Source organism: Hypanus sabinus, chromosome 13 (assembly GCF_030144855.1).
Source record: "Hypanus sabinus isolate sHypSab1 chromosome 13, sHypSab1.hap1, whole genome shotgun sequence".
In the NCBI taxonomy this organism is placed as follows: domain Eukaryota; kingdom Metazoa; phylum Chordata; class Chondrichthyes; order Myliobatiformes; family Dasyatidae; genus Hypanus; species Hypanus sabinus.
Window position 1 is genome coordinate 79,210,199 of NC_082718.1, and position 19,974 is coordinate 79,230,172.

Here is a 19,974-nt window from a genome sequence, read left to right on the forward strand (position 1 = left end):
TTCTTTCGTACCAATGTTAAGAGTCTATAGAGGAGCCGACTAAGGAAGTGAGTTGAGAACAAGTACTGACCATGCAGAAAATTTAAAGGTCTACCACAACCAAAGGCACCAAGATCATATGCTTTGTTCAGTGGAATTAAATTTATTTCTTATGTTCTGTAATGGTCTGTAATCTGCATCATTTCATCAACATAAAATATTTTAAATTATTATAATTGACTATTTGTTAAGAAATTTGTTGAGCGCTGATATATAGAATTTAAAAACCTCATTAATCTTCCTTGAGTTAGCTAATTTTAACCATTCATAGATTGTGGAACCTGGATCTGGTATACTATGTGATTTGGTTAAATTGCCAATTAAATCTGGCAACTTGAGTGCAGTAATGGAAGACAACTGACATCAGTAGAGCTACAGAATTTAAATGAGTGATGGAAGAATTAAGGAAAGGATGGCTGGATAATGAGAAAAATGCTGAAAAATAATTCCCTGATATTTGTACTGAATTGAACTATATGGAGCAGAAGATTAACATCAGTTCTAATATATATCTGCGTCTAGAACGTTTTGTACTTTATTAGATCAATCAGATTTTCTGAGAAGATTATGAACAGATTGTAAACAGTTAATTGTACATACTAATTGTCTGACCAAAATTTTAATCTGTGACAGAGTTTTTGTTACAATCTGTGCTTAATAGATTGTTTAATTAAATTGGAGGTGATAAATTCATTACTTTATTTATCTGGTTGCATTTAATCATGTCTGATCTATGGCTAGCCTTGGAATAGAAGACTGTTCATAGTGTGAGATGTCAGTATTCTTGGGTAAACGTGAATAATTATGTCTAATTTTACTCTGTTTCTGGGAGGTACTGTACATGTTTGGGATTTCAAATTTATTTCATAAATATTTAGGCATTTTTATGATGCTTATGATCTGAATCATTGCATCTGGTAATTTTCTAATAATTATACACTATCTGTGTGTACTATGAATAATGTCTAATTAAACGCACATTTTGTGTGGGTTTCTAAATGCTAATTTGGAATACAATATGTTTCCATTGTAATAATGCTGAACTTCTTAATAGAAAAGTTTCTTCCATTCAGCCATTGTTTATAGGAGTGGTGGGTCTGAAGAATGAATACCTGCTGCTTTTCGGAGCATGCATGGTTGCCTTGGGACTTGGTAGATTTTCCCATCTCCTTTCAGTCTAATGAGCTGTTGTCCAGCAAGATCAGAGGTTAAAGTACAGCCCATTTTTAAATCCAAAAAAGCTCTGCATATTTAGATATTTTTCCTGGCAACAGACTTACACTGATTATCAGCATGGTGAGGCTTCATACTTAAAAAAAAAATCACTTTGGGATTTTTTATCCCTATTCTTGCAGTTTTTGGTCTCCAGTTTAAAACTAAAAATGAGCAATTAAAAAAATACAATAAAGGTTTTGCTCAACATTATTATAACAATTGAGAACTGATGATTCTTCCCTTGAAGCAAAGATTAAATTTTTTAGAGATCATAACCAATAATTGAAACATTTCTGTACTGAAAAAAATCTGCAATTTTTATGCCCTCTTTTCTTTCATTCTTATTGAGGAACAATTCCATAGAACTAACTACCCTCTGCTACCTCACCCAAGTTTCCATTATAAAGTTGGAAAGTTCAGTGTCAGCACAAGTTTCAGACTTGAGTGGAGGCATTGCAATTAACTCGATCCTATCCTCAGCTGGGCTTACTTTTTAATTGGATGGAGTAAAATTGATTGGCAAGCTTTGCAGACATCCAACTTGGTCTTTATTCACCACAGTGTGAGATATACCCAGGTATCTTGAAACTGAAAACACATTAAAATCATGTATGCCTTGAAATTAAAATTTTCCTATGTTTTATGCACCGAACATATGTCATTTAGCACTGATGTCAAATTGCAAGTCACGAAAAGCTTGTAAAATTGGGATGGATATTCTTGCTTTTGTCATACGGGGGCGGGGGGCGCGTTGGGAATAGACCCAAATGCAAGGCACAGACACTGAAGTACTGGGAACTGGACTAGACTAGAGTTAGGGACAGGACTGGACACAGACTAGGAGCTGGGACAGGAACACAGACTTGGGCTAGGACTTCGGCTAGGAAAGTGGGACCAGGACAAGGAACTGGGAACTAGGAGCCTGGGCTAGGACTCTGAGTCAGAGCTGGACAAGAACCCAGAACCTGGGTTTTGACTCGGGCTCAGACCCCGGAACTAGGCAGAGACCTGACATGGCTATAGGACTGGACAAGGCTAGGGTTCTTCCTTGGATGCCGGGCTGGGATGACTGCTGAGGTAAACCGCCGAGGAAACTGTCAGGGATTCAGATGGGGAGGGGTAGAGAACAGTCCTGCCTCAGGGTAATGGCAAAGACAGCGTGGCTTACCCCACAGAGGCAAGGACAGGAAGGGACAGATCCCACTGTAGGGTAACAGCAAAGACAGCCTGACTTACCCCACAGAGGCAAGGACAGGAAGGGACAGATCCCACTGTAGGGTAACAGCAAAGACAGCCTGACTTACCCCACAGAGGCAAGGACAGGAAGGGACAGATCCCACTGTAGGGTAACAGCAAAGACAGCCTGACTTACCCCACAGAAGCGAGGACAGGAAGGGACAGATCCCACTGTAGGGTAACAGCAAAGACAGCCTGACTTACCCCACAGAAGTGAGGACAGGAAGGGACAGATCCCGCTGTAGGGTAACGGCAAAGACAGCCTGACTTACCCCACAGAAGTGAGGACAGGAAGGGAGCCGAATCCATATCTGACTCAGAGTGGCAGATGGTCACTCAACTGGCCCCGGAAACGGCTGAATCTATGACTGCTCCAACTAGCGACAACAAGGCTCCATGAAGCAGTGGTCCTCCAACCAGGCCTAGAGATCATGAATGGCTGCTGTAGCCATCCACTGGCAAGTTGCTCCAAGGGGATACTGATGAGATGAGGGACCACATTCTTCTTCTTCTTCCTGTGTTGTTTTATGATGGCTGGCAAACCAGCTTTAAGGTGCATTACCGCCACCTACTAGACTGGAGTGTGGATCATTTGATAAGCAGGAGGAATGAAAAGAATTGCATTCCCTAAATTTTATATAATAAACCAGAGTCTTTCAGATACTTCATGATATAGGTCCGTATTTCTCTTGAACTCCCACCTAAAATGTCTTCTATACCCACAACAGTTTTTTTGTTTATCTGAAGCTCTCCTGTCATCTTCACTCTTTCTCTTTCATACTTCTTAAATTTTATCAATACATGTTCAACTGTTTCTGGTTGATTACGGTATTCACACAACCCAGTTGGATGTTTCCCTATTTTGTATAATGTGTAATTAAGACTTGTGTGATCAATTCATAAATGACTGATGATCACTTCTATCTTTCTATGGCCACCTGATATTCTTTGGTATCTGACTTGCCTTTGTATTTTGTACAGTTGTCTCCCTGTTTCACACTTATCCCAATGCTTCTGCCATGTCTCCTCAATACATGTTTTTATAATGCTTTTGACTTCTGCTTTGCTTAGAGGGATCTGGACCTCTATTCTAGACAATTTGAGTGATTGTTTAGCTATAATGTCCACTTTTTCATTACCCTCCACACCACAATGAGCAGGAACCCAAAGGAAGCTTATTTCTACCCCATTTTTGGTCAGATTATACAACTTTCAGAGAATCTTCAATAAAATATCCTGTCTACTTTCTGATTTTCTTGATTTGATAGAGATTAATGCAGACAAACTGTCTGAACAAATTACAGCCTTTTTGACATTATTTTCTTCTATCCAAGATAACGCACTCAGTATTGCCATTAATTCTGTTGTATACACTGATAAGTGGTTTGATGTTCTTTTCCTAACGCTAGTTTTGCACTGAGGAATGTAGACTGCAATACCTGTGTGGCCAGACCTAGGGTCCTTTGATCCATCCGTAAATATTACTAATTTGTTTCTAAAATGCAGGTGTATATATCCTTGTACTATCAGTTTGATTCCACATTTAGGCTTTTTAAAAAGTTATTGCAGGTTTATGTCCACTGTATGTATTGTAAAGAGCCATGGAGGAACATCAGATAATGGAACTGTAGGGTTATATTCCAGCTTGTGTAGATCATGTCTTTGTGCTACTGCATCCCCAATCCATCCAAAGCTATTATAATTTGAATTATTATGTTCCCAACAGTCTTTTAGTATAGATTCAACTGGATGTGAATTGTTATGCCCCATGACGTCAACCCAGTAATGTAGCATTAACTTTATTCTTCTGTCTTAATGACATTTCCTCTGTTTCGACTTGAAGAGCTGATACAGGTGATGTTCTGAAGGCACCACTACATATCCTGAGGGCCTGAGCTTGCTCAACATCCAGCATTTTTAAATTACTTTTTGCAGCTGACATGTATGCTATATATCTATAATCCAAGGTAGCCATCATTAGAGCTTGATAAATACTTAATAGCGATAACCTGCTCGCACCCCAATCTTGTCCAGCAAGACATCTCAATAAGTTGTTTATTTTTTTACATTTGTTTGTAACTTTCTCAATTTGCTTTTTCCAGCTAAGTTTCTCATCAAGTAACAAACCGAGGAACCAAATTACCTTTACTTGCTCTAATTTTTGTTCATATAATTTCACAGAAACTGGTTTATGATTTCTTGAGAAACATATCACTTATGACTTACTTATAGACAATTTGAAACCCCATTTATTTACCCACTCCACTTTATTAATTGCATCTTGCATTTTCCTTTGTATATAAATTAGATTTCTTCCCCTTACCCATAAAGCCCCATCATCTGCATATAAGGATTTCCCCAAACCATGTTCAACTAGCTCAAATATGTCATTTATCATTATGATAAACAGTAATGGACTGCAGACACTACCTTGTGGTGTTCCGTTTTCAACCGAATATATCCTGGAGTACTCTTCTTCCACCTTGACTTGAATTGGTCGATCAAAAGGAAAGTCTAGAACCTAGTTAGATAATTTTCCTTCCACCCCTAATTCTTTTAATTTAATTAACACTCCCTCTTTCCAGAGCATATCATATGCCTTTTCTATGTCGAAGAATACCGCCAGGACCATTTCTTTGTTGGTTTGATCCTTCCTAATTTCAGACTCCAAGCTAAGTATTGAATCTACTGTAGTTCTTCCTTTACAAAAACTGCTTTGGTAGGGAGAAATAAGACTTTTTTTTAGAAAGTATGTAAGCCTATCAGTTATTATTCGTTCCATAATTTTACCTAGCTGTGAAGCTAATGCAATTGGTCTATAATTTGTTGGGTCTGATGTGTCTTTGCCAAGTTTTAATATTGGAACAGTAACAAAATATTTCCATGCAGATGGATTTTTACCTCTTTCCCATATATCATTAAACAGTCTCGGCAGAACTAGAAGTGCACTTCCTGATAAGTGCTTCAGCATTATACTCCATACTTGGTCCTTCCCAGGAGAAGTTGGCCGCACATTCATAATGGCTCTTTCTATTTCTGTTATACTAATAGGAGTATCCAGCACTTCCGATGTTGCTGTTTTGTCCGTACTTCCTGGATTTTTCTCCTCCCTTTGCCGTCTAGCCTCAACTGTCAAATTTTCTGAGCTATGTATGTTAACAAAAGTTTTTGCCAATATTTCTGCTTTTTATACATTGTTGATTGCCATTATGTCCTTGCTTTTTAGCACAGGAATCTCCTTGCTATTTCTTATACCATTCATTTTTCTTATCATGGCCCGTATTTCAGACAGTTGAGTTTCTCTTCCAATTTTTTTACTATATTGTCTCCAGTATGCTCGCTTTGCCTGTCTGATTATTTTCCAAACTACTGCCTGTTCTCTTCTATATTGTATTAATGTTTCTACAGGATGTTGTCTTTTTAACACTTTAAATGCTTTATTTCTTACTTTTATACTTCTGCTACATTCACAATTCCACCAAGGAACACTTTTCCTCTCTCCTCTACCTTTACTTTTCGGAATTGTTTCTTCTGCCGAATTTAAAATTGCTGTATCATTCATTTCTTCTTTTTCTAATATATCTGCATCTAAAATCTTTATGCATCTTGCTTCACTTCTTCTTTGAAATATCTCCCAATCTGCCTCATTTAGTTTCCACCTTGACACTCTAGGTCCTTTATTTTGTTCTATTTTAATCTGAATCTTCGTGAGTATGGGATAGTGATCATTTCCTACTGTAGTTTGTTTTAATACGTTCCAAGTACTGATCCCTGCTAATTCTCTACTTACAAATGTTAAGTCTATTGTGGATTTTGTGTTTTGGGAAATGTTATATCTTGTACCTTCTCCATTATTTATACATACCAGTTTTTCGTCATCTGTAAATTCTTCTATCACGAATCCATTTTTATCAGTATTTTTACATCCCCATAGTGTACTGTGTCCATTGAAATCCCCACACCATATTATTTTCCCTTTCATCCCACCACCCACTGTGTTTAATGTATCTCTGCTTAATCTTCTACATGGATTATAGTATATTATTACCAAACTTTCTCTACCTATCCAAATTTTGATTGTTATTGATTCATATTTTTGCCCTATGTTGATTATATTATACCTCATCCCACTGGTTATATTTATTGCTACTCCTCCACCATTGCCATCATTTCTATCCTTTCTAATAGCTGTATATCCTTGTAAAACAAAGTCTTAAGTTTGGTTTCAACCATGTTTCCTGTATACAGAAAATCTGAGGTTTTTCCTTAAGTTCTGATACATATTTCTTAAATTCTTGGCCATTTGTGATAAGACTCCTTGCATTCTATCGTAAAATATATACAGCCATTAAGATCCCGCCTCCCCACCTGTGAACTGTTTTATCCTCCATTCAACATTTCTTTAAATAATTCCCGCCTAAGCTCTTTAATACCAAAATATTTTTCTGCAGATTTGATTATAATTTTAATTTTTGCTGTTCTCTTGTCAGTTTGTGCTGAACAGTTAATTGCATCTGCCATAAACAGTACGAAATCCTTTCTACTCATTATTAGTGTATCCTTATTTATCTTATTACAGCCCTCACAGTTCGCTGATTTATTATTTCCTATAGTTGTTAGCTTGATAGCCTTCCCCTTTTCAGCGATACCTTTTACTGCCTCTGATTAGCTAACCCCTTGAGTTACCTTAAAATATTGTATCTTAGCTGCCTTCTTGCTACTTGTGCACCCTCGATAAGCTGCACTGTGTTCCCCGCCACAATTGCAGCATTTCAGCCTAGCTCCCGCCTCACATTTCCCCTATTCATGCTCTCCAGCGCATCTCCCACATCTTTGTTTCCCTCTGCAGACTGCCACAATATGCCCAAATTTCTGACATTTAAAGCATCTTAAAGGCAGTGATATATATATTCTGACCTCATAACACATATACCCTAAATAAACTTTAGTCAGCAATCTTTCTTCAAAGTTAATCATAACCAATAAACTATCACATCTTTTTCCATTTCTTGTTACTTTCAAACGTTTGGCCTCAGTAATTTTTGCTTCTTTTATGTTCTGTTTAATCTCATCCATAGTAACTTTTGTTGGTATTCCTGAAATAACTCCTTTAGTCCACTTTCTATTGTTGGGTATTGAACCTTGTACTTTTCTTCCATCTATTTTATTTAATCTTATCACTTTGCCTTGCTGAGCACTATCCCAACAAATCACTAATAGCGATCCATTCTGTAATACCTTTGCTCTTTTGACCTCACCTATAAGTTTTGTTGATTACCTTCGTCAAATGAATCGGGCTCCATTCACCAAAAGACACCCCCATCTTCGCTCAGTTTTATAATTGTTTGAATCTCATCTTCTTTCCATTGTTTTGTTATCCTACTACAGTCATCCCCTGACTCCTCAGAATTTGACATCTCATACCTCTGTTTTCTTTTCTTGCTTTTTCCACTCCATTCCTCTTTCCCGCCAACCTCCATCTCTAACTCACTGCCTGAATCGTCATTTCCTCCTGCCCTCCTCCGCCCATTCACAATCTAATTGTTTAGCCATCCGCTGTCCGACTGAAAGTACTCAGCTTGCAACCTCGCCGAATCTCCACCAGCCCAGCCACTCTCCAGGAACCACATTTGACCCCAGGGCCATTTATATTCCCAGCCGCAAGATGAGAATCGGGTGCCTATGATTAAGCCCAACTGAAGCAAGGGACAGCCGGAAGACCCGGAGTCCGGACTCCACGGACCAGATCATGAACTGGAATGCGGACTTTATGGGCCGGACCATGACAGCTTTAAGAAATCTTTGGGATTGGTTTCTTCCTTTAGAAAGTTGTAAACTGCAGGCAGCAGTAAAGACAAAGGCATGATAAACTGTAGTGACTGGTCATGAAAACAAGGATGGGTTGCCTGTAATACAGTGGGGAGAACAAGGTTAACATCATGATTTTCCCAATGGAGAACAACTTTACTACTGACTTAAGCATGGAATGAACCACAGTCCATTGTCATAAGTGTCCTGACTCCCTATAATTAGTCACAGTCTGGCCTCAAAGTGAGGTATATGTGAATGCCAGTTTTCCATTCACAGATAGCCTTGATCTGTACTAGATTATACCAGTCTTGTATTGTGATTCTTTTTCTTAAATATATAAAATGGTATCTCTCAGGGATAATACTGTACAATTTCACAATTTATGGTATAGACTCTTGATTGAAATGTGTATAAATAACAAATTCATTGTCCTTTGGTCCAGTTAGTAATAGTAAGTCATCAATGTGTCATGTTTGTGGAATATGTTGAGGAAATGATGTCAGAGTTTGGGTGAATCACACCAGGATGTGCTTAGTCTGTTTTCACATTCATTAGGGTAACATCTAATGTGTTACTGGTTGTTTTTGTTTTCCCTAAAATGGCAGGATTGTTACCTTTAGTAGCATTCTGAAACATGAAAACAAAAAAAATTGTAAATGAAAATCACAAAAGGGAGGGTTTTTCAATGTAAAGTGAAGAGTTACTTGAATGTTGTCAAGAGTAGGTGGCAATTATGGATATAAAAAAACAGCTAAAAATAATTATTTTATTCATTCATGGGATTTGGGGTCATCGGCAAAGCCATCCATCTCTAAGTGCCCTTCCTTGAGAACAGTTGCTGTTGATGCAGCAGCACCTCCTCACTGCTAATGGGTAAAGAATTCCAGAAAATTAATCTGATGACAATAGAACTGCAATACATAAACATAAATGCTGGAAATTCACAGTTGGTCAGGCAGGATCTGTGATTAGAAATGTTTCAGGTCAAAGCCCCTTCATCAGTACACATCCCTTATCGCAGGAACAGAGGGTTAAAGACGACTTGGGAGAAGTTCCCATTTAATATGAAGGACTTCCATGTTTTTCATATTTCCTCATGGTACAGGAGAAAGCCTTTTGCCCTAACATGTGTCTTTCAGATATTGGAGCAATTCTATCTGTTCCCTCACTTCTTTGTAAACTGTTCTCTTCCATGCCCACTCTGATTCTCCCAGAATTGTTTAATTTACAACCAGCATGTCTTTAAGAAGTGCTGGAGGTGATCTGTCAGTGTTTCACAGCTTTTTATTCCTTGCTGATTTAAGTTCTTGTCTAGGTACTATTTAAATGCTGTGAGAGTATCTGCCTCCATCACCCCCTCAGTGCTTTCCACATTTCGTCACCCACTGCATGAAAAATTCTTCCTCAGATCCTCTCTATCCCTTACCCTAAACCTAAGCCCTAACCTAAACCTAAATTGTCATGTGATTAGGCTAAGATTAAATTGGGAGATTGCAGGGTGGCACAGCTCGAAGGACCTATCTCGTGCTGTATTTCAATAAAATAAAATAAATTATTTTATGTATCTCTATCAGATTCTTCCACCAAAGCTCCCCCACTCCAGTGAAGACTAACCCAACCTAACCAATCTCTCCTCTTAACCAAGATCTCCTTATTTACTCCAGTGCAATCACATTCTTCCTAAAGTGTGGCAGCCTGTTGTAGTTTATGATGGTGTACCCTAACTTCCCTGCACTTACACTACGTTCTTTGCACTGGGATTCTTCAACATGTGCATTAATGTCCCTCTGTTTATCAATATCCTCTATTATCTTTTTCAAATGGCCTACTTTTATTTGTTCTCCCGAAGTATATGATCTTTTTACCTGTGAATTTGCCAATCCTACTCCAAAATTCATATCCAAATTATTAATTTGGTTAACAATCATTTCATTCTTCTTTACACTCACGTAGTGAAGAATGACAGTAAACAATCTTGAATCTTGAATTTTAATGCATTTGTTAGTTTTATTTCTATAACAACTGAAAGGATCTCAGCATCAGTCCTTGAGATAGACCATTAGAATCAGCATCAGGTTTAGCATCACTGACGTATGTCATGAAATTTGTTGTTTTACAGCAACAATACATTGCAAGACATGAAAATTACTCTGTTACAAAATATAGTACCAAAAGGGAAATTAATCTCAAGCTAGTATATGGTGACATATATATACTTTGATAATAAATTTACTTTGAACTTTGAAAAGTGAGATAGTGTTCATGAGGTCATGGACCATTCAGAAATCGGATGGTGGTGGGAAAGATGCTTTTCTTAAGAAGTTGAGTGTGGGCCTTCAGGCTCCTGTACCTCCTCACTAATGGTAGCAGTGAAAAGATGATGACGAGTACTGCCTCCTTGAGGCACTGCCTTTTCAAGATGTCCGCAGTAGAGGGGAGGGTTGTGCCCTTGATGGAGCTGGCTGAGTCTACAATCTGCAATCCTGCACATTGGAACCTCTATACCAGGCGATGTTGCAACCAGTCAGTATGCTCTCCACTTAATTGTTAGAGTCTTTCTTTGGTGACATACAGAATTTCCTCCATCTTCTAATGAAATAGAGCTCCTGGCATGCTTCCTTCATGACTGCATGAATATATTGGGCCCAGGTTAGACCCTCTGATGCCCAGGAACTTGAAGCTGCTCATCCCTTCCATTGCTGATACCCCAATAACGACTCGTGTGTTCTCCCAACTTTCCCTTCTTAAAGTCCATAGACATATGTTACACATGAACTACCTTCTAACTTCACCCTCTGCCTTCAGATCTTAAACAAGTGTTGTATCCATTTTACCTTGGATCTCATGTGCTCTAACATTTTTGGATAGTTTTCTCATGCAAGTCTTGTCAGAGGTATCAATGAGGTCTGTGTAAACTATATCAGTTGTACTGCTCTCATCAATATACTTTTTGTTACCTCTTTGAAGCATCCAATCAAATTACTCATATCAGGTCTCCTCTCAAACAAAGCCGTGCATGACAATCCTGCCCCTCACAATTTTCAGCTCTTTCCTACACTGAAGTTGTTAGGATAAGTGAAAGTATAGATATTGTTTGTAAAAATGGGTTAAGCATTATTAACTCCAATTGAAGAGTCCAGCAATGGTACAGGCCGTTGGTCAAATGATCCACTATTGTGCTGTTCTTCTGACTATGATTCAGGCAATTTGTGTTACCTCGACTCTATGCAAGCAGGAACTTTGCTTAATTTAAACTTCATGGCTCAGCTATTCAGTAATTTAATTAGCTAAAGATAGAGGTAGCTAGAAGGAATGCATTTGCTTTTATGTATATATGTATAATTTATATGTAATTAATAGTTTTAAGTGATAGTTTGCCATCATTTCTTAAAGGTTAATTAGAAATTTAATGAATGCTTTTATAGCAGTAGAAAATCTTTGTTTTCTGATTATTACATTACATACATTAGGAGTATGCCTTTTGTAATGAGCAGTCTGAGAGTACTAAAAACTGTTTTTATTGTGTCATCCTGCTGGTTTCCAAGAGACCGGTGTTCCTGAGCCACATCCCAAGCCTAACTTTTTATAGATCTGCTTCTAGTGAAAAAAGCTGATGTAAAATAATGCTAGGCGAAAATGATGAACATTTAATTTTGAGTTCATGGAAATAAAATGTAAAATATTTTGTATCAAATGTTTCATAATGAGGCAGACTTTATATTTTCATATTTCCTTTCATATGGTAAGGTATTAACCAACTAAAGTCTATTGCCTTTAGGTAGCGGAAGCTGAGGACCTGGAACCCAAACCGAAGATACGAGCACAGATCCAAGATCTTCAGAATCAGAACAGTGGTCAAAGTGAGCTTGATGGTACATATTGTGTTTGCTTTGTTTCCTTTCTGAGGGGAAAAAAACTCTTTTGAAAGGACTGTATAGCTGAAAACCAATTAATTGTGACGTAGTTCAGAACAATTCCTGTCTAGTCTTTTACTAAAAGCAGCCATTTCACTTTTACTATGCACTTTATACTTGACTCAAGCAATGCCAAAAAGTAAGTTGTAGTTAAAACTAATATTGTAAGCTGAACAATCATGTAAAAAGCCACTGTTGTGGATGTGCATATGTACTAGCTAACCATTGTTTTAGTGAGACTTGTCGTCATTAATTTCCTGCTGTTTGATAAATCTAGTTTATTTCTAATCAGGAGATAAGTCCTCCTTTCTTTAAGTGACTGTACTATGTTATGTTCTGTGTCTTTTGTATTGCATGTATTGAGTGACCTTCAGTTTTTTTTTATTTCCTGGTTTAATTAATTACAGCTCAGCACACATTTCAGTTTTATTGACTAAGCTGTTTGCAGGTTTTTGATCTGTTGGGAGCTCTAGTTTATCCATTGCCTTTATGTGGAAGACCCCTGGGGTAATACGCTTTGTCCTAATTAGAAATGAAGATTCAGATTATAGTTGCAGTCCAAATTTTAATCCTCTTTCATACTTGATCAGGCCATTCAAAAGCAACACTACCTTGAATTTATAGCACCAGCATATATAAAGAAACAAAACGTATTACAAGGGTGTATTTGCAGAAAGAAATTTAAACTGAGCCATTAGGCCAGGTGATTAATGTCTTTGCTCTATGGAGAGGTATTAAGGATTGTTTAAAACAACAGTTCCCAACCCTTTTTATGCCATGGACCCCTACTGTTATCTGAAGGGTCCATGGACCCCAGGTTAGGAACCCCTGCTCTAAAAGTTGATAAGTTTAGAAAAGGAATAATAGAGGCAATTAAAATTAAATGAAAATAAAAGTTTTCGCTTATGACATTTTAGAGAATTGGTTACTGAAGGAGCAATATCCTCTCATTCTGAGAGAGACAACTTGTGCAACTCACATAGTAACAATACCTTACTTGTGAAGTTCACTGCTTCAATTACTTACAGGAAAGCAAATGTTAGATAACCTGACGAAAGGTCTCGGCCTGAAACATTGACTGTACTTCATCCTATAGATGTTGCCTGGCCTGCTGCATTCCACCAGCATTTTTTGTGTGTTGTTAGATAATCTATGGAGGGTTTGAAAACATATACATTATTTCTAAAAGTGTTGGAAATAATGGAGTCAAGGATCTTAATGATACTAGATTGCGTTTGATCAGAACAGATTAAATGTTCTGCTGATACGCTCCATGAACCATCGCAAGCTGTGGATCTTTGTGAAATGAGCCTACACAAATTAGAATCTAACCTCCATTCTTCTAGTGTTCATCCTGTTTAGATTTTTTAATACTTCATGGAACTGCTGCTATGCATAAATCAACTGAATGCTGACGCTTATTTTATCCTCAGTTGAGCTAGAGCTACTTTTACCATCCAGCAGCCCATATCTTAGGCTGTACTTTGCCCACGCCTCTCTTCTTATTCATGGCCTTTCTATTGTGTGCAAAGCACTCTAAGTAATCAAATTTCAGTAGTAGTTTGGGGAAAAGAGCTCATAGCATGCATTTGGAACAGTTCTTTCAAAAATCCATCATAGAATTAGTTAAATGGGATCTTGATCAATTGTTCTAGTGGGCAAAGAATGGCAAATGGAGTTTAATCTGGATAAATGCAAGGTGCTGCATTTTGGTAATGCAAACCAGGGTAAGCCCTGCACTGCAAATTGTAGGGCCCTGTCGAGTTTTGTAGAACAAAGAGAGACCCTAGAGTGCAGGTATGTAGTTTCTTAAAATTGACAACACAGGTAGACGGGTGGTGAAAAGGCCACTTGATCTGCTTTCCTTAATTTGGTCAAAATATTGCAATCAGATGTTATGTGATAGCTGTACAAGACATTGGTGAGGTGACATTTTGAGTACTGTGTACACTTCTGGTTGTCCTGCTATTGGAAGGATACCATTTAATGGGAGAAGGTGCAAAATAATTAACATAATAATGTTACCTGGTTTGAGTTATAAAGACAGGTTAGAAAAGCCGGGGTTTTTACCCTAGAGTGTCAGATGCTGAGGGGTGACCTTATAGAGATTTATAGAACCATGAGGGGCATAACCAAAGTCTTTTCTCAAGGTACTGGAGACAAAAACTGCAGAGCGTAGGTTTAAAGTGAGAGAGATAACATTAAATAGGACCTGAGGGATGATTCTTGTTTTCACAGTAGATTCTAGGTATATGTAACAAGCTGCTAGAGGAAATGGTAGAAACAGATACAATTCTGACATTTAAAAGGCATTTGGGTAGGAAAGATTTAGATGGATATGGACCAAATGACTCACTTGGGCAACTTTATCATCACGGATGAGTTGGGCTGAGGGGCCGGTTTCTGTGCTGAATAGCAAGCTCTGTCACTTTATGATCTTCAGTCTGATGGCATTTGACTTAATGCACAGTATCCTGATATCTGAGTACTGGTCAAAGTGCACCTCCCACTATCTGCTACTGCTTTCTTTCCTTGGTTGTGATTTAGAATATCTGTGTGGTGAGAGAGAGAGAACGTGATAGAGAAGAGCTTTAGTGCACTGAATTGTCTATGTATGATGTATCTGCATTGCAGAACAGCTGCAAGTGTTTGTGAAGTGTGAAATATGTGTAATGCTACTGGATTAATGGTATGTTTGTGAGTCTGGTAGTGCATTTATTGATACAAGATATGTGATTTGTTTCCACTGACTTAACTTACATTTATTTTGTCACTGGGACAAGGTTCTCAAAGGCATTAATGGACATCAAACAGACTACAGGGAGTTAACAAGGAAGTTGAGAAACAGGACCTCAAAAGTAGTAATCTCGGGATTACTGCCTGTACGACACGATAGTGAGTATAGGAATAGAGTGAGGTGGAGGATAAATGCTGAGGGATTGGAGCAGTGGGCAGGGATTCAGATTTCTGGATCATTCTGACTTCTTTTGGGGCATGCAAAAAGGACAGTTTATACTTGAATCCAAGGGGGACCAGTATCCTGGCAGGGAGGTTTGCTAAAGCTATTGGGGAGAGTTTAAACTAGAATTGCTGAGTGCTGGGAACTGAACTGAAGAGACGGAGAAAGGGGCTGTTGGCTCACAAATAGAGGAAGTTTTGAGTCAGTGCATGAGGGAGGATAGGCAGGTGATAGAGAAGGGATGCGCTCAGACTGATGGTTTGAGATGTGTCTATTTTAATGCAAGAAGTATCATGAACAAAGCAGTTGAGTTTAGAGTGTGGATCAGTCCTTGGAGCTATGATGTTGTGGCCATTATAGAGACTTGGATGGCTCCGGGGCAGGAATGGTTACTTAGAGTGCCAGGTTTTAGATGTTTCAGAAAGGATAGGTAGAGAGGCAAAAGAGGTGAGGGGCGTAGCACTGCTGGTCAGAGATGGCGACATGGCTGCAGAAAAGGAGGAAGTCATGGAGGGATTGTCTGCTGAGTCTCTGTGGGTGTAAGTTAGAAACAGGAAGGGGTCAATAACTCTACTGGGTGTTTTTTATAGACCACCCAATAGTAACAGGGATCTCGAGGAGCATATAGGAAGACAGATTTTGGAAAGGTGTAATAATAACAGGGTTATCGTGGTGGGAGATTTTAATTTCCCAAATATTGATTGGCATCTCCCTAGAGCAAGGGGTTTAGATAGGGTGGAGTTTGTTAGGTGTGTTCAGGAAGGTTTCATGTAGATAAGCCTACAAGAGGAGAGGCTGTACTTGATCTGGTATTGGGAATCAGTGGGAGAGTATTTTGGAGATAGTGTTCACAATTCTATCTCCTTTACCATAGTATCGGAGAGGGATAGAAACAGACATTTATAAAAGCGTTTAAATAGAGTAAGGGGAAACATCAGGCAGGAACTTGGAAGCATTAATTGGGAACAGATGTTCTTAAGGAAATGTACAGCAGAAATGTGGCAAATGGTCGGGATATTTGTGTGGCGTTCTGCGCAGGTACATTCCAATGAGACAGGGAAAGAATGGTAGGGTATAGGAACCGTGGTGCAGAAAGGCTGTTGAAAATCTAGTCGAAAAGAAAAGAAAAGCTTATGAAAGATTCAAAAAACTAGGTAATAATAGAGATCTAGAAGATTATAAGGCTAGTAGGAAAGAGTTTAAGAATGAAATTAGGAGAGCCAGAAGGGGCCATGAGAAAGCCTTGGTGAGCAGGATTAAGGAAAACCCCAAGGCATTCTACAAGTATGTAAAGAACAAGAGGATAAAACGTGAGAGAATAAGACCAATCAAGTGTGACAGTGGAAAAGTGTGTATGGAACCAGGGGTAATAGAGATACTTAATGAATACTTTATAGACAATAGACAATAGGTGCAGGAGTAGGCCCTTCGGCCCTTTGAGCCAGCATCACCATTCAATGTGATATGGCTGATCATCCACAATCAGTACCCTGTTCCTGAACTTCTCCCCATATCCTTTGACTCCACTATCTTTAAGAGCTCTATCTAACTCTTTCTTGAAAGCATCTAAAGAATTGGCTTCCACTGCCTTCTGAGGCAGAGCATTCCATAGATCTACAACTGTCTGGGTGAAAAAGTTTTTCCTGAACTCTGTTCTAAATGGCCTACCTCTTATTCTTAAACTGTGGCCTCTAGTTCTAGACTCCCCCAACATTGGGAACATGTTTCCTGTCTCTAGCATGTCCAATCCCTTAATAATCTTATATGTTCCAATCAGATCCCCTCTTATCCTTCTAAATTCCAGCGTATATAAGCCCAGTTGCTCCAATCTTTCAACATATGACAATCCCACCATCCTTGGAATTAACCTCGTGAACCTATGCTGCACTCCCTCAATAGCAAGAATGTCCTTCCTCAAATTTGGAGACCAAAACTGAACACAATACTCCAGGTGTGGTCTCACCAGGGCCCTGTACAACTGCAGAAGGGCCTGTTTGCTCCTATGCTCAACTCCTCTTGTTATGAAGGCCAACATGTCATTAGCTTTCTTCACTGCCTGCTGTACCTACCTGCTTACTTTCAGTGACTGATGTATAAGAACACCTAGATCTCATTGTACTTCCCCTTTTCCTAACTTGACACCATTCAGATAGTAATCTGCCATCCTGTTCTTGCCACCAAAGTGGATAACCTCACATTTATCCACATTAAACTGCATCTGCCATGTATCTGCCCACTCACCTAACCTGTCCAAGTCACCTTGCATTCTCCTAACATCCTCCTCATATTTCACACTGCCACCCAGCTTTGTGTCATCTGCAGATTTGCTGATGTTACTTTTAATCCCTTCACCTAGATCATTAATGTATATTGTAAATAGCTGCGGTCCCAGCACCGAGCCTTGTGGTACCCCACTAGTCACTGCCTGCCATTGTGAAAAGGACCCGTTAATCCCTACTCTTTGTTTCCTGTCTGCCAACTAATTTTCTATCCATGTCAGTACCCTACCCCCAATACCATGTACTCTAATTTTGCCCACTAATCTCCTATGTGGGACCTTATCAAAGGCTTTCTGAAAGTCCAGGTGCACTACATCCACTGGCTCTCCCTTGTCCATTTTCATAGTTACATCCTCAAAAAAAATTCCAGAAGATTAGTCAAGCATGATTTCCCCTTCGTAAATCCATGTTAACTCGGACTGATCCTGTTACTGCTATCCAAATGTGCCGTTATTTCATCTTTTATAATTGACTCCACCATCTTCCGCACCACTGATGTCAGGCTAACTGGTCTATAATTTCTTGTTTTCCCTCTCCCTGCTTTCTTAAAAAGTGGGATAACATTAGCTACCCTCCAATCCTCAGGAACTGATCCTGAACCTATAGAACATTGGAAAATGATTACCAATGTGTTTACGATTTCTAGAGCCACCTGGGATGCAGACCATCAGGCCCTGGGGATTTATCAGCCTTCAGTCCCATCAGTCTACCCAACACCATTTTCTGCCTAATGTGAATTTCCTTCAGTTCCTCTGTTACACTAGGTCCTCTGGCCACCATTACATCTGGGAGATTGTCTGTGTCTTCCCTAGTGAAGACAGATCCAAAGTACCAGTTCAACTTGTCTGCCATTTCCTTGTTCCCCATAATAAATTCACCTGTTTCTGGTTTCAAGGACCCGAAACTTTGGTCTTAACTAATTTTTTCCTCTTCACATACCTAAAGAAGCTTTTACTATCCTCCTTTATATTCTTGGCTAGCTTACCTTTGTACCTCAGCTTTTCTCCCTCTATTGCCTTTTTAGTAATCTTCTGTTGCTCTTTAAAAATTTCCCAATCCTCTGGCTTCCTGCTCATCTTTGCTTTGTTATACTTCCCTTTTATTTTTGAACTGTCCTTGACTTCCCTTGTTAGCCACGGTTGCCCCCTACTCCCCTTAGAATCTTTTTTCCTCTTTGGAATGAACTGATCCTGCACCTTTTGTATTATTCCCAGAAATACCTGTCATTGTTGTTCTACTGTCATCCCTGCTAGAGTATCCTTCCAGTCAACTTTGGCAAGTTCCTTCCTCATGGCTCCATAGTCCCCTTTATTCAACTGTAATACTGACTCTTCCAATTTTCCCTTCTCCCTCTCAAATTGTAGATTAAAATTGATCATATTATGGTCACTATCTCCTAATGGCTCCTTTACCTCGAGTTCCCTTATCAAATCCAGTTTATTATTCAACACTAGATCCAGAATTGCCTTCTCCCTGGTAGGCTCCAGTACAAGCTGCTCTAAGAATCCATCTCGGAGGCACTCCACAAACTCCCTTTCTCGGGTTCCAGTACTAATCTGATTTTCCCAGTCTACCTGCATATTGAAATCCCCCATGACAACAGTAGCATTACCTTTGCGACATGCTAATTTTAGCTCTTGATTCAACTTGCACCCTATATCCAGGCTACTATTTGAGGGCCTGTAGATAATTTCCATTAGCGTCTTTTTGCCCTTACGATTTCTCAGTTCTATCCATACTGACCCTACATCTTCTGATTCTGTGTCACCCCTCGCAAGGGACTGAATTTCATTCCTCACCAGCAGAGCCACCCCACCCTCTCTGCCCACCTGCGTGTCCTTTCGATAGGATGTATACCCTTGAATATTCATTTCTCAGCCCTGGTCCTCTTGTAGCCATGTCTCTGTTATTCCTACAACATCATACTTGCCAGTTTGCTTCAGTATTCACCACGGAAAAGGATCTTGGCAATTGTAGGGATGACTTACAGCAGATTGAAAAACTTGAGCATATAGACATTAAGAAAGAGGATGTGCTGAAGCTTTTGGAAAGCATCAAGTTGGATAAGTCTCTGGGACCGGATGAGATGTACCCCAGGTTACTGTGGGAGGTGAGGGAAGAAATTGCTGAACCTCTGGCAATGATCTTTGCATCATCAATGAGGACGGGAGAGATTTCGGAGGATTGGAGGGTTGCAGATGTTTTTCCCTTATTCAAGAAAGGGAGTAGAGATGGCCCAGGAAATTATAGACCAGTGAGTCTTACTTCAGTGGTTGGTAAGTTGATGGAAAAGATCCTGAAAGGCAGAATTTATGCACATTTAGAGAGGCATAATATGATTAGGAATAGTCAGCATGGCTTTGTCAAAGGCAGGTTGTATCTTACGAGCCTGATTGAATTTTTTGAGGATGTGACTAAACACATTGATGAAGTTAGAGCAGTAGATGTAGTGAATATGGGTTTCAGCAGGCATTTGATAAGGTTCCCCATGCAAGCAAGGCTTATTGAGAAAGTAAGAAAG

The 19,974-nt window shown here is 39.1% G+C and overlaps 1 protein-coding gene across 11 annotated transcripts in view; it reads left to right on the forward strand.

Moving 5' to 3' along the window:
- Window positions 1-19,974, forward strand: part of smtnb (smoothelin b) — a 299,570-nt gene that overhangs the window by 153,014 nt on the left and 126,582 nt on the right. For 10 of the 11 annotated variants that reach the window (XR_009515412.1, XR_009515411.1, XM_059987987.1 and 7 more), the window contains one exon: window positions 12,080-12,173. Coding sequence is in view for 9 of the 11 variants with exons in the window: in XM_059987987.1 (XP_059843970.1) it covers window positions 12,080-12,173 (94 nt within the window). In the remaining 2 variants the exon portion in view is untranslated. The remainder of the gene's footprint in view (window positions 1-12,079; window positions 12,174-19,974) is intronic. The other variant, XM_059987984.1, reaches the window with a different exon arrangement.